Source organism: Cebus imitator, unplaced genomic scaffold (assembly GCF_001604975.1).
Source record: "Cebus imitator isolate Cc_AM_T3 unplaced genomic scaffold, Cebus_imitator-1.0 Scaffold137, whole genome shotgun sequence".
In the NCBI taxonomy this organism is placed as follows: Eukaryota; Metazoa; Chordata; class Mammalia; order Primates; family Cebidae; genus Cebus; species Cebus imitator.
In genome coordinates, this window is record NW_016107452.1 from 1,288,232 (window position 1) to 1,302,911 (window position 14,680).

The 14,680-nt window shown below is 43.9% G+C and overlaps 1 protein-coding gene across 1 annotated transcript in view; it reads left to right on the forward strand.

Annotated features, from left to right (window-relative positions):
• Window positions 1–14,680, forward strand: part of WWOX (WW domain containing oxidoreductase) — a 1,152,661-nt gene that overhangs the window by 349,761 nt on the left and 788,220 nt on the right. The window contains exon 8 of the mRNA XM_017541879.2: window positions 3,631–3,895. Within this exon, the coding sequence (XP_017397368.1) occupies window positions 3,631–3,895 (265 nt within the window). The remainder of the gene's footprint in view (window positions 1–3,630; window positions 3,896–14,680) is intronic.

The window sequence follows — 14,680 nt, forward strand, 5'->3', positions numbered from 1 at the left end:
AAAAAAAAAAAAAAATAACTGTGAAACAAAATAGCATGTGTCGCAACATGTAAATGCTCAAGTCGGGCTACAGGAAAGATGAAATGCAGTGTCCATGGATAATCACCTTGAGTGCACCCTCGGAAAATGCACACCGCTGCCAGGTGTGTGGTGTTGTGGACTCCAGTACCACCAACACTGAGTGATGCTTCACGGTAGTACTCTGTTCTCCCACTGCTAATAAAGACACACCTGAGACTGGGTAATTTATAAAGGAAAGAGGTTTAATGGACTCACAGTTGCACATGGCTGGGGAGGCCTCACAAACATGGTGGAAGTTGAAGAAAGAGCAAAGGGATTTCTTTTGTGTCAGCAGCAAGATAGCTTGTTCAGGGGATCTCCCGTTTATAAAACCATCAGCTGGCTGGGCACGGTGACTCACACCTGTAATCCCAGCACTTTGAAAGGCTGGGGCGGGCAGATCACCAGAGATTGGGAATTAGAGACCAGCCTGACCAACATGGAGAAACCCCGTATCTACAAAAAATACAAAATTAGCCGGGCATGGTGGCACATGCCTGTAATCCCAGCTACTCGGGAGACTGAGGCAGGAGAATCCCTTGACACCGGAAGGCAGAGGTTACCGTGAGCCAAGATTGTGCCATTGCATTCCAGCCTGGGCAACAAGAGTGAAACTCCGTCTCAAGAAAAAGAAGAAAGAAATCATGATATCTCATGAGACTTACTCACTTCCACAAGAACAGTATAGGGAACTGCCCCCATGATTCAGTTATCCCCACCTGGCCCTCTCCTGGACACACGAGGCTTATTACAATTCATACTGAGATTTGGGTAGGGACACAGCAAACCATATCACTCACCCTCTAAGAATCACACACATTCTGAAAGTGTATTCATTCATTCTTCATGTATGTATTTGTTGCACTACACATGTGGAAATTCAGTGGAGATTTCTAGGCTTAGATAATTATCCACAGGCTTTTCATCTGCCTGAGTGTCCGGGGTGGGGGGTCAATCTTTATTGAGCAAGACTTCATCTGCATTGCAGGACGTCTGCTATCCCTGCTGCCATCACCAGCCATCATGTGACAAGCAGAAAAAGGCCCTCATACATTTTCAGAATTCCTGCTAAGTTCCACTACCTTAGACAATTACGCTTGGAAGTCAGGCTCTTCTGTGCTTTGGGTACCTGAAAACAGGCAGCCGACAGTTCATTTCAAGGTCTCATTTCTGTATCCTTGATGATGTTTCTCGCCATCAGATTTGTTGATGACTTTAGAGAAGCAGTGTCATTTAACACTAGAAATTGGGTGTCACCGACTGAGTCCTGTGGAAGGGATATTTAATTTCCATTAAAATATGAATTTCATCTGCCCTTCCGATGCTTTTCTTGCTCTTAGCCCAACCGGAGCTGCTGATACTAAGGAACGATAGGTAGATTGTCTTGACCACCCAGGCTGAGGCAATCCTCCCCGCCAACCCTCCCAAGTAGCTGTGACCACAGGCACGTCCCACCATACCCAACTAATTGCTTATTTTTTGTAGAAATGGTGACTCCCTATGTTGCCTAGACTGCTCTTGAACTCCTATGTTCAAACAATCCCCTCTCCTCAGCTTCCTAAAGTGCTGGGATTGAAACCATGAGGCACCGGACGTGACCTGTGTTGATATTGTTAAATCACCATTGTCAGTCTTGAGGGGAGGCTTTGTTTTGATGATGCAAGATTGAGTTTTTAGTCATCTAAAACGATATTCCATAATTTTCATTTTACCTTTTCCTTTTTGTTTTCCATAGCGGTTTTCTAGAGGTTTCCTATAATGCTTCCTTATGACCCTGCGCCCAGAATGAACTTAGAGAAGCTGAATATGAGGGCTACTTTGACTAAGATAAGACCATTTAGAAAATTCCTTTTGTTTGGTGTGATCTGTGTTTTAAGGGCAGTCACTACATTGTTGTTATTTAAGAGAAAGAGAGACAAAGGGAAAGAAACAGACAGCTGGTGTTTAACGACTCCGTCAGACCCAATTATAAAACATCAACTAGTTACTTTGATTTGTGTACATCCATGCCCTGGGTATACTTAAAAACATTAGACTGTGCCAGAGCTCATCTTGGCTTTGTTTACATTTATCTTTTAAACGTATAAGACTATTGATGGCACCTCACCAAGGTTATAACCCCTTTATAATCATTAATTTTTAATCTGGAAAAGGGTCTTGGAGGCAGCAAGACTCATCTATATTTTCTTGGATGCTCAAATGAGAATATATAGGACTCAAGCATTAGCTAAAATAATCCAGGAAAGCCCCGTCAAAGGTTAGGAATGTGATATCTTTCTGTTTCTAAAAGCAGCGGCCCTTTATTTAAGATGCTTTTCCATTTAATTTAATTATCTTTGAACTTCCTGTTGAAGGTTTTTAAAAATATATGTTAGAGGGCGGGGAGGGAGTTCAGCGTGTTAAGACTGCTCCATTTATGGGTGTGGGTCTTTATTGAAATCTGTCTTTGGAGGCAATGCTTTTTTTTAAATTTTTAAATTTTAATTCTTATTTTTAGAGATGGGGGGTTTCTGTTGCCCAGGCTGGAGTTTAATGGCACAATCATAGCTCACTACAACTTCCACCACCCAGGCTGAGGCAATCCTCCCCGCCAACCCTCCCAAGTAGCTGTGACCACAGGCACGTCCCACCATACCCAACTAATTGCTTATTTTTTGTAGAGATGGTGACTCCCCATGTTGCCTAGACTGCTCTTGAACTCCTATGTTCAAACAATCCCCTCTCCTCAGCTTCCTAAAGTGCTGGGATTGCAACCATGAGGCACCGGACGTGACCTGTGTTGATATTGTTAAATCACCATTGTCAGTCTTGAGGGGAGGCTTTGTTTTGATGATGCAAGACTGAGTTTTTAGTCATCTCTACAGAGTTTCCTCAGATTCCTTTTTTTTTTTTTTTTTTTTGAGACGGAGCCTAATTCTGTCACCCAGGCTGGAGTGCAGTGGCGCGATCACGGCTCAGTGCAACCTCTGCATCCCGGGTTCCAGCAACTTCTGCCCCAGCATCCCGTATAGCTGGGATTACAGGCATGCCACCACACCTGACTGATTTTTGTATTTTTAGTAGAGAAGGCGTTTTGCCATGTTGGCCAGGCTGGTCTCAAACTCATGACCTCAGGTGATCTACCCTTCTCAGCATCCCAAAGTGCCAGGATTACAGGTGTGAGCCACCCCACCCATCCTCCCTCAGATTTCTAATAAAAAGCTGGCCCCGTGCTGAGGCTCACGCTTGTAATCCCAGCACTTTGGGAGGCCAAGGAGGGCGGATCATGAGGTCAAGAGATCAAGACCATCCTGGCCAACGAGGTCAAACCTCGTCTCTACTAAAAATACAAAAATTAGCTGGGCGTGGTGGTGTACACCTATAGTCCCAGCTATTTGGGAGGCTGAGGCAGGAGAATTGCTTGTACCCAGGAGGCGGAGGTTGCCGTGAGCTGAGATCGCGCCATTGCACTCCAGCCTGGCAACAGTGGGAGACTGCGTCTCAAAAAGTAAAATACATAAATAAATAAAAATAAAAACTATATGGAACGTCAGAACTTGGTCATTCCATATCATATTTTCTGTTTTTAAGATTTACAGATATTAACGATTCTTTGGGAAAACTGGACTTCAGTCGCCTCTCTCCATCCAAAAGCGACTACTGGGCCATGCTGGCTTACAACAGGTCCAAGCTCTGCAACATTCTCTTCTCCAACGAGCTGCACCGACGCCTCTCCCCACGCGGGGTCACCTCGAATGCAGTTCATCCTGGGAATATGATGTACTCCAACATCCATCGCGGCTGGTGGGTGTACACGCTGCTGTTTACCTTGGCGAGGCCGTTCACCAAGTCCATGGTAAGAGAACTGCTTCTGGCGCCGCAAACACCTTGGGTCCTAGAGAAACCTGCACACCTGTGTCTCCACCTCTCCACTTCTTGCAGGGATGAGTCTGGTCTCGATAATAGCGTTGTCCAGCTCATCATAAACGTGTTGACGTGAACACATTCACGTCAACGTTAGATTAAATCTGTTCTTGTAAATGTGTCTTGGAGGGCTGGGTGGAAGATGTGGTTTCTCAATATCATGTTAAGTATGGCTGAAAGTCCTTATGGAAATGATGCTGTGGGTTTTTTGGATGATTTGGTTTTTTATTTGGAAACCTTGAAAATCTCTTTTGTTGAGTGCAGCGCTTGAAAACTGCCGTTTTGTGTCAGTAGGTGAACAGCATACATTTGTGATGACTGAAGTTTCAGCAGATGTGATTCCCTTGTTTCATAGGTAATCTGTATCTGATGTTCTAAATCCTTCTTCTAATCGGTGTAAAGCTCTCTTGGAGAATCCTTTGATGGCTAGGAGTGGGTTTTCTTCTTTATTTTCCCAAAGACGAATTATTTTGGATGAAGCGCTTAAACCGTGGTTACATTTGGAAGTGTTTACAAAGGTGATATGATGTTTTTATGTTTTTGTTGGTTATTTATCAACCATAGGAAGAAACTTCTTCTGTGAACCTGTTGTCGTACAAAGTCATTTGAATGAAAAAAGCACAGTGTCTACAATATATTTGGTAGATTATTTTTCAAAACCAAGGGACTTCAAAAATATCTTTGGATACCAGTATTCCAGTTACCCAAACTTAAAATCTACTCTACATTAATCATCCTTTTCCCAAACACATTTGGCTTTTAGAAATATCACAGGCCTGCAGAGTTAGACCTTGGATATTAATAAAACAAAGCAAAACAACAGAAAAAAAAGTGTCACAGACCTGACTATTAGCCTCCAACTGATCTGACAACCTTGGAAACTGTCTGCTGCTTTCTCTTACACTCATTCCCACCTGCCATCCTTAACCTTCCTGTTTGGGGATGACTTTTAAAACCACATCAAAAGTCGTTTGAACTGCTTAGGACTAAATAAGTAAGTACGTCTTTTATTCTGATCATCCAAGTGGTTTTTATGCTAAGTAAACAGACGTATTCCAAGAGCTGAATACTTAAGATCCGTTGCAGTGAAAGGATCTATGGAGAAAGGTTCTCCATGCCGCAGAGTGGGATTGATCTCTAGGAAGAAGTAAATGAATGAAACTTATCTGCAGGTGGATCCCAGAGTTTTGAAATTTCCCTATCACTTTGCTCTCGATGATTGCATAAGCACAGCCTCTTCTTCAAGGTTTCTTTGCCTGTGTTTATGCCTCATACGCTGTTCTGTCCTTCAAATGCATTGCCGTAAAAGAAGAAATATGGTTCTGAACTGGGTTCCAGTGCCGTTTAAATGAGGAGTTTAGGAGAGGAGAGAGGCGGATTCTTCCTGATTTTCCGCTGGCCCAGTGCCTGCTTTCCACGTTAACAAGCCCAGTCATCAACCATGATTTGTAACCTTTGGGTCTTGAGTCATCTCACTTGCATTTGATCACTGATGGGCTCTAAGGAACTCCTTTCTATGGCGTCAGAGAGTTTGTTTTCTCCTTCTTCCGTAAGGTCCCTCATCAGAGAACATGATGGGAAAGATGTGGAGATGGATCTGGGACTGTATGGAATTCAGTGAAGGGTGATATGACCACCTTGCCTTTTGTCATAGACTCTAATGGATGAGGACTTGTCAGAAAATAGTGGAAACTGTTAGTCCGTCGCCTGATCCCCTTGCTTAGGGATTCTGGGCCAGGGCAGGAGGGAAAAGAAGGAAGACAGGTTCTGCTAAAATAATGGCAGGGTAAATATTTTTATTTATTGGAGAAAAGTTGACTATTATCTAATATTGAATATAATATACTTCATCAAGTCAGACTTGAATGTTGGCTAATTGGACCTAACTGGAGTATTTCTCAAAAGTACCAGTAAACTAAGTTGGGTAGGTGACTGCATCATATCAGAGTGTTGCTGTTTTGGGGTTAAGTGTCCTCAGGACTTGGGCCAAGTGGATAACCAGAATGTGGGGTTAGAAATGGAAGCAGAAGCGTGACCGTGTGGGTGAGGTCAAGATATTGAGACCATCCTGGCTAACATGGTGAAACCTCGTTTCTACTGTGAATTAGTCTCTACAATGAATTAGATGAAGGTTTCCACTCAGTGACCACCATACCCGGAGCATGTCCCAGTAATACCAGTTGCTCAGCCTCCATGCCTAACTCCTTCGTCTACCCCACCGATGAGCAGAAGCCTCTGCTGCACCCTACTGCAGTCTCCTCTCCTGTCCCCCTGGCAGGAGAGCTCACAGACCACTTATGAACAGGCCTCAGTGCCTATAGCAAGGCAAGGCTTGGGAGAAACAGATGTCCTCTGGGAGCATCCTTGGGTAAGAGATGAAATGAGCACTGCGCTTGACGGCCCTGGGTGAGAAAGGTGTGGGAAAATGAGTGGATAGCTCATGAGAGTGTTTGGAAAAAAGTGATGACATCACAAAAATTCCAGGTTTTGTTGAAAGTGTCTGGGGAGGGGCACTCACAGAAAGGGCAGGGGACATTAGCATTTCCCTTGTACTTGAAATGGGATTTGACCTGGCTTCCTGGTGGTGGCAAGAGAAGAAAGTGGCCTGGGATAGTGGACATCACAGCTGTCCTGCTAATGTTGCTGATGGCGAGGCTCAGCTCTTACCCTTGACCACTGAAATAACTTAGGTCACCAGCTTTCTGAACCTGTCTCCTTATGACGACAATTGTGATACAGGTTGGTGTAGGGACTGACAATAATGCATATCACATCAATAATGATGGGTATAGAATTTCTGCAGTGATGATAATCTGGCTCTCCAGTATGGTAGCCATGGGCCACGTGTGGCTATTGAGTGCTAAAAACGTGGCTGATAGAACTGAGGAAGTGAAGTTTTGATTTGATTTCATTTTAGTCAATTGGAATTGAAAAACACCACATGTGCCAAGTGGCTGCCATGTTGGAGAGCACCGTCAAACGCTGTGCCGAGCACAGCGCCTGTCCCATAGGAGGTGTGTAGCACGTGCTTCTTGCCACGACGTCTGTGACTCTTCTTGCTGTGAGCAGTACCTTGGTCCCAGTGATTATTCTCCAAAATGCAATCTCTGCCGATGGAACAAGAATCTGTAAATTGGGAGTCTGGAAGGGGAAGGGAAGGGCTTTACTCCTGGCCCCAAATTCTCCGGGAGAGGATTACTGGCCAAATAGGAAGGGAGTCCAGCTGGAGAGAGCCTGACTCAGTGATCTCCAACCTGCACGTCTTATTTGTGAGGAAGCCATAGTGGCATGGACTTTTCTTGTTCTTGACCTTAAGTGATTAGAAAGTAGCAACTTTTGCTGGGTGTGATGGCTCATGCCTGGAATCCCAGCACTTTGGAAGGCTGAGGCGGGTGGATCACGAGGTCAGAAGTTCAAGACCAGCCTGGCCAAGAGGGTGAAACCCTGTCTCTGCTAAAAATACAAAACTTAGCCAGGCGTGATGTTGAGCGCCTATAATCCCAGCTACTCAGGAGGCCGAGGCAGAAGAATTGCCTGAACCCGGGAGGTGGAGGTTGCAGTGAGGTGAGATCACACCGTTGCACTCCAGCCTGGGCAACCGAGCAAGTCTCTGTCTCAGAAAAAAAACCCAACAAAATGGCAAATTTATATCCCATAAGTTTAGAGAAACATGAAGATTATGAAGACTGTGAAATATGTAGCTAAGTTTAGCTTCTTACCAAAATCCCCTCTAGTATATTTATGTATTTAAGCGTTTGGTAGTCTTTTTAGCCAGCAGAGGTCTATAGATGAGGTTGGTGCAAAAGTTACTGCGGTTTTTGCCATTGAAAGTAGCACCTCACTTAATGCAGAGGTGGCGTGAGCATTCCGAGCTTACTTGTCAAACTCACAGGCATTCGCTGTTCTTTCATAAACATTTAAGGTTCTGCTTTATGAGACGGATCCCCATGAAGGTAGACCTGGGATTGGTCGTTTTCCTTGTAATATAGACTGGATTGACTGGGACAATCACCCTCTTGGACTGTCCTGTGTAGGTGGCCTGGCATTGCTTCCATCGGGATAAAGCATCTGTTTCTGGGACAAAGGGTGTGCTTCTGCCATTTTAATAGACATATTATGGGACATAAACTGTGTAGTTGCATCCCATTTCTTCCCCAGGTAAAGGTTTGGTTTCTAAATGCTAATTGAGAAGCCTAACCAAAATGCAGTCTCCCTATCACCAGATGGCCAGTGTACTCTGCTTTGTCTGCGTTTCACCTTGGAGAGGATGTTTCCTTCTGACATGAGTATTGCTGGATACACATTCCATTGCGTGAGGTCAAGGGAGCAAGAAATACAACCCAGCCTTGCGCTCGGAAGCCCTGCCTTCGTTTCTCCACTGTAGCTCGCTCCCTTAAGTATTTAACAGCAGTATTCTAATATCAACGTCCCTTTTTTATTTGCTGTGACTTGCTGTGACTACGGTGATTTTAGTTACAGTAATTAGGTCACCCTTCATGGAGTCAGGCTATTTTAAGTGCCTCTTTAAGGAATATTGTTGCAGATCAGTAATTTTACAATTGGATGTTCTTGTGCAACTTTATTAAATGTAATCTGTCTTTTAAATGTTGCCCTTTTACAGTTATACATTTCTAATTGTTGCTGTAAATGCATTATCGCTCTGAAATTAATTAATTTTTCCATTTTGGCCGCCCGCAGTATAATAATCACTAATGAGAAACTCATAGGAATCAATTCTCAGCACAGCGGCCCCTACTGGTAATGCCATGTCTCTGCCACCTTTTTCTTCCTGAGATCCAGGGAACTGGACAAGTGTATTGGGTGGGTCCTGGGGAGAAGCCTTTGTTCCCTCCTCCCTCCAATTTATGGTAAAATAAAAATGATAAACATGGAAATTGAGTTATTTTTGAATGTCATTCAAAAAAAAGATGCATGATTCTTCAAACAGCTGCTTCTAAAATACCTGAAACTAACATTTGCTGAGCACTTTCTACTAATGAAGTCACATCATGTGTGCATTATGTGTTTATTTTCCTGTCTTTATAGCATTATTTTATGCAGATAAATTACTTTAAAATATTTTTCACATACATGCATTAATATCTATCGTTTGGTAAGAATTTCTGAGTTGGTTAAAAAAAGTATGTACTGTATTTTAGTATATATACGTGTTTACATATACATATTATTTTATGTGTTTTAATTCAGAAAACCAGGCATTGTATCTGGTACACATGAGGTATTTTCAAGGCTAATCTTGGCTTTTTGAATTTGTAGCTGTGTGTGATGAATTTAAAATCCTACCACGCTTCCAGATAAGATGCAGGTTGGCAGTTTATCCCAGATACCATGATGGTTTATGTATCAGCATATATTTTCATTAATTTCTCATAATTTTTATTAGAATTAAGAATTCTAAGTTCTGCAGTCTTAGAATGACAATCTTTACTTTGCAGTTGAAAAGCACAGAGAGCTCACCCAGCGTGTTCAAGAAAATGATAAACCAGCTTTGCAAACCTTTACTTGCTGATCTCAGCTGCATGTGCTTTGTCCAATGCACAGTAGTGCCCTTCCCATCTATATCTAGTTGTACAGTTACGTTTTCTTTTTAAAATGTTTGACAGCACCTTCAGTGAAATTAATGCCCTCGCCCCCTGCACCAACCCCCTGCCACCTTTTTTTTCCACATAAGGTTTCAGTCCTGGTAAACACGCCGTCACCAGACTCCAAGCAAGTACCTTGTGGACCAGTATGTAAATTGGAAGCTGAGCGCTGTCACGTGCCTCTTAGGAGTGTTTTGTGCAACCAAATGTTTGCATTGGCAGGTAACAGTAGACAGAATATCATGTGTTAGGGTAGCAGGAGCTTAGCAGATGTTTTAGGAAACTGCATTTTCCAATTATTTTACATTAAAAAATGACTTGCGTGTGTAGAACTTCTGCAGTGATCAGATTACATTTCCTGTGCCCGCGTAAAGCCAGTCATCGTGCTGAGTTTTAACGGATGTGCGGCTACCCTGCTAATGGATGGGCCTGCAGCGCTGGTCCTGTTGCAAAGTTATAAATTACAACTAGAAAAAGCACAAGATGTCATGCTTCTAACCTTCGTGAAAGCCAAACAGGGTAATTCTGCCCTTGAATAACCCGCTGCAGGGTGATTTATAGTTGTACAATTTAAAACATAATGAAGGAGATAATAGATGTTGATTTGTTCTTTAAATTAGTATTTTAGAAAAATACTTCTCCCCCTTCCCCCGTTTAAATATCTGCAGCTGACTACACGATAGATACCGTCAAGGACAAAGTCCTCTGCTTGAATGTTTATTGGTATACTGATGTATCACATGCAAGGCAAAGGGTGTAGAAAACGGGCTTCTTTTTCTTGGGAAGAGGAAATATGATTTTCAAAGTGGAGATTTCAGTGTGTTCTAAACAAATCTGAATATTTTGAGACTCCTGAGTGAAGGTTGCATTCTCTGATTGCCTTTCTCTTGGCGGTCCAGATAGGTTAGAAAACTGGACTCTCATGCCTATAATCCCAGCACTTTGGAAAGCCAAGGTGGGCGGATCATGAGGTTAGGGGTTCAAGACTAGCCTGACCAATGTGCTGAAACCCCATCTCTACTAAAAATACAAAAATTATCCTGGCATGGTGGGACAAGCCTATAGTCCCAGCTACCTGGGAGGCTGAGATAGGAGAATCGCTAGAGCCCAGGAAGTGGAGGTTGCAGTAAGCCGAGATTGTGCCACTGCTCTCCAGCCTGAGACTCTGTCTCAAAAAAAAGAAAAGAAAAATAAAGAAAACTGGATTCTCAGGGCCCCTTTGTTGGCCCACACTGGCGCTTTCCTGCAGTCGCCCCTCAATAGGAGGACCTGGTAGCTGACTGGCTTACCCCCACTCACGCCACCTTCCTGCAGCCTCAAACACTCTTCTTCCTGCCTCGGATTAGCATCAGCCTTGATTTTGGTAATCCTCCTTTAATTATGTCCAGAGCTTTGAAGTTTACAGTGCTTGCTTATTCCAGAGACCATTGGATATAGTAAGTTGGAAGAGGGAAAAGGATTTAGAATTGAGAGGCTTGTCTTCAGAACCCAGCCTCTACTCCCTTTTAGTTTTATAATTTTGAAATAATTTGTTTTTTCTGAGGATAATTTTCTACATCGGCTTACTGCTTAGGCCACAAGTTATTAATACCCACTTAAAGGTGGTTGGAATAGTAGAGGTTTTGCTCTCCCATGTATCTAGAGAAGTCAAGGCAGCAAGGGCTGTGTTTGGCTGCTGTATGGGTGGCTCCGTTGTGATGATCTTCACTTTTCCCTTATGCTTACAAGTTGGCTGCTGTGGTGCCAGCCATTGCATCCTACTTGATAAGGTCCGAAGGCACCGATGGGGGAGGTGAGACTCCTCATTGCATGCCTCTTTCCTTTATCAAGAGAGAGTTCTGCTTCAGCGCTGTGCTCCTGAGCTGACTTTCTGTCAGATCCCACTGGTTGGGGCTGAGTCAGCTATTTATATCCTAGTTATAAGGGAAGCTAGAAAAGTGCGTAACTGGTGTTTTGAGCCTCTAGGGTGGGAGGCAAACTCTGATGGCATGGAAAAAAGCTAGGGTAATGGTGTTGAATAAGTGGCACATATTTTAATAGTTTTCTCATGTATCAAATGGAAATGCCGTCTATTTTATAGGGTGGTTGTAAGAGGAAGTGAGAATTCAAATGAAAAGCATCTGGTCTTATCTGGTCCCCATCCACTTGACCCGCTACACCTCCAGCCGCTTCTGGCTCCATGCTCTTTCTTCCTAAGGGCTTTGAAACATGTTGTTCTTCAGCCTAGAATACTCCTTCTGTACTTTTAATTTGCACCCATCCTGCAAAACTCAGTCCAGACAGCACACCTTAAGGAAGCAGATTTGGTCTCTCAGACTAGATCAAGCTCTCCAATATGTTCTTTCAGACCAGCCATTGCCTAGAATACTGTCCGATCCCTAAGAGCACTCCATAAATGTGTGCTGAATGAGTCAGGGAAGGGTCCCCGGAATTTCTTATTCCTAATGTTTAACATAACTGCAGTTTAAAAATAAAATTTCTGTAGGGTTTTTTGTGTGTGTGTGTGTGTGTGTGTGTGATGGAGTCTTTCTCTGTCACCCAGACTGGAGTGTAGTGGTATGATCTCGGCTCACTGCAACCTCTACCTCCTGGGTTCAAGCGATTCTCCTGCCTCAGCCTCCTGAGTAGCTGGGATTACAGGTGCCTGCCACCACACCTGGCTAACTTTTGTATTTTTAGTAGAGATGGGCTTTCACCATGTTGACCAGGCTGGTCTCAAACTCCTGACCTCAGGTGATCTGCCCATCTTGGCCTCAGCCTCTCAAAGTGCTGGGATTACAGGCATGAGCCACTGTTCCTGGCCTGTAGTTTTTTTTTTCTTTCTTTCTTTTTAAAGACAGAGTCTTGCTGTGTTGCCAGGTGCCAGGCTGAAATACAGTGGCACGATCTCTGCTCACTGCCACCTCTGCCTCCTGGGTTCAAGTAATTCTCCTGCCTCAGCCTCCTGAGTAGCTGGGACTACAGGTCTGCGCCACCATGCCCAGCTAAATTTTTGTATTTTTAAGTAGAGATGGGGTTTCACCATGTTGGTCAGGCTGGTCTCGATCTCTTGACCTCGTGATCCACCCTCCTTGCCCTCCCACAGTGCTGGGATTACACGTATGGGCCACCGTGCCTGGCTTGTAGTTTCTTATTAAATGTCTCTCTCTCCTTCTCTTGACAGTGGTATTTTTCCCTGCACACTACTATGTTCATGGTCCAGAGTAAATTCTCAGTAAATGTTTGTAGGTGAATACATGAAAGATGACCAGGTGCTGGATAAATGACAGTCCTTAATGTATTTCTTACCATTTGTCCCTCTGAGGTAGGCAAGGCAAGGGATTACTGTTCAGAATGTGTAAAAACGAAAAGATAAGGCAAGGTGACCTGCCCAGAGTCACACAGCAAGCACCCAGGGTACTCCACAGGCTCATGGTCAAGTGCCGTGTGAGGGATGTACCCAGCAGTGTGGGATTGTACAGAGGGATTGAATGTAAGGAGAGAGAGATGAGGCGTAGGCACAACAGGGTAAGCTGGAGAGCTACATGGCTCTCGGGTCCAACCCTAGCTCCCTCCCCTTCTAACTCCTGGGCAAGGTTCAATACCTGCTTAAGATTCATGCATAGAACTGGGATGTTACAGCTACCTCATGGGCTTGTCTTGAGAATTAAAGACATTCTGAACTTATAGCCTCTAGAATGTGCTAGAAGCTTAAGAAATGTTAACTGGTATTGTTATTGGCATTCAGTAGAAATGAAAGATTATGAATGTTCAGCATTCAGAACATGCTAGATACTCAATAACCATTCTTATTGCTGTCATTATTACCATTTTCCCCAGCTTTATTGAGGTATTTACCGTGTGGGAAAAAAAATACACACACACGCACGCGCACGCGCACACACACACACCCATACACACACATATATATGGCCGGGTGTGGTGGCTCATGCCTGTAATCCCAGCACTTGGTGAGGCCGAGGTGGGAGGATGACGTGAGCCTGGGAGTTCAAGGCTACAGTGAGCTATGGTGGTGTCCCTGCACTCCAGCCTGGGTGACAAAGCGAGGCCCTGTCTCTACAGAAGAAAAAATACATATATTCATGGTGTGAAATGTGTTGTTTTGATATACATGTGCATCGTGAAATGACTCCCACAGTCAAGCTAATTAACATATCCATCACTCTACATAGCTATCATTTTTTTGTGTGTGGCAAGAACATTGAAAGTCTAGTCTCAGCAGTTTTCAAGTATATAATACGTTACTATTATTATTAAGTATATTCACCATGCTGTACAATAGGTCTCTAGAACCTATTCATTGTGTCTAACCGAAATTCTGAATCCTTTGACTGCTATCTCACATTCATCACCCCTCCCGCTTCCCCAAGACCATCTCCTACTGGGAACTGCCATCTACTCTCCGCTTTTTCTGTGAGTTCAGCTGCTTTAGATGCCACACAGAAAGTGAGATCATAGAGTATTTTTCTTTCCGTACCTGGCTTACTTCACAAGAAATTGGTTGCTTGTCTTCCCATTGTTTATAGATACCTATTCTTCTAATGATGGCACTGTGTCTGTCATAGATGGTCTAGTTCTCTCTGTTAACATTGAACATAAAAAGCTCATAGGGTCTGGGCACGGTGGCTCACACCTTTAATCCCAACACTTTGGGAGGCCGAGGTAGGTGGATCACCTGAAATCGGGAGTTCGAGACCAGCCTGGTCAACATTACGAAACCCTGTCTCTGCTAAAAAAATTTAAAAATTAGCCAGGCATCGTGGCTCATGTCTGTAGTCCAAGCTGCTTGGGAGGGTGAGACAGGAAAATCACTTGAACCTGGGAGGCAGAGGTGGCATTGAACTGACATCACGCCGCTGGGCTCCATCCTGGGTGACAGAGTGAGACTCCATCTCAAAAAACAACGATAACAACAAAAAACAAAGAAACAAAAAAACAAAACCCAAAAAACCCCATATGTCCAAGCCTCAGGAACCGCTGAGGCGGATTACAGAATGGTCATCGGAATTCATTAGGGTTCCGCGGAGCGGATTCTAAGCCCCACTGGTTGCCTGTTTCAGCGGCACCAACAGCACACCTTAGCTTGGAGGAAAGATCGGCCCCTCTCTTGTTAA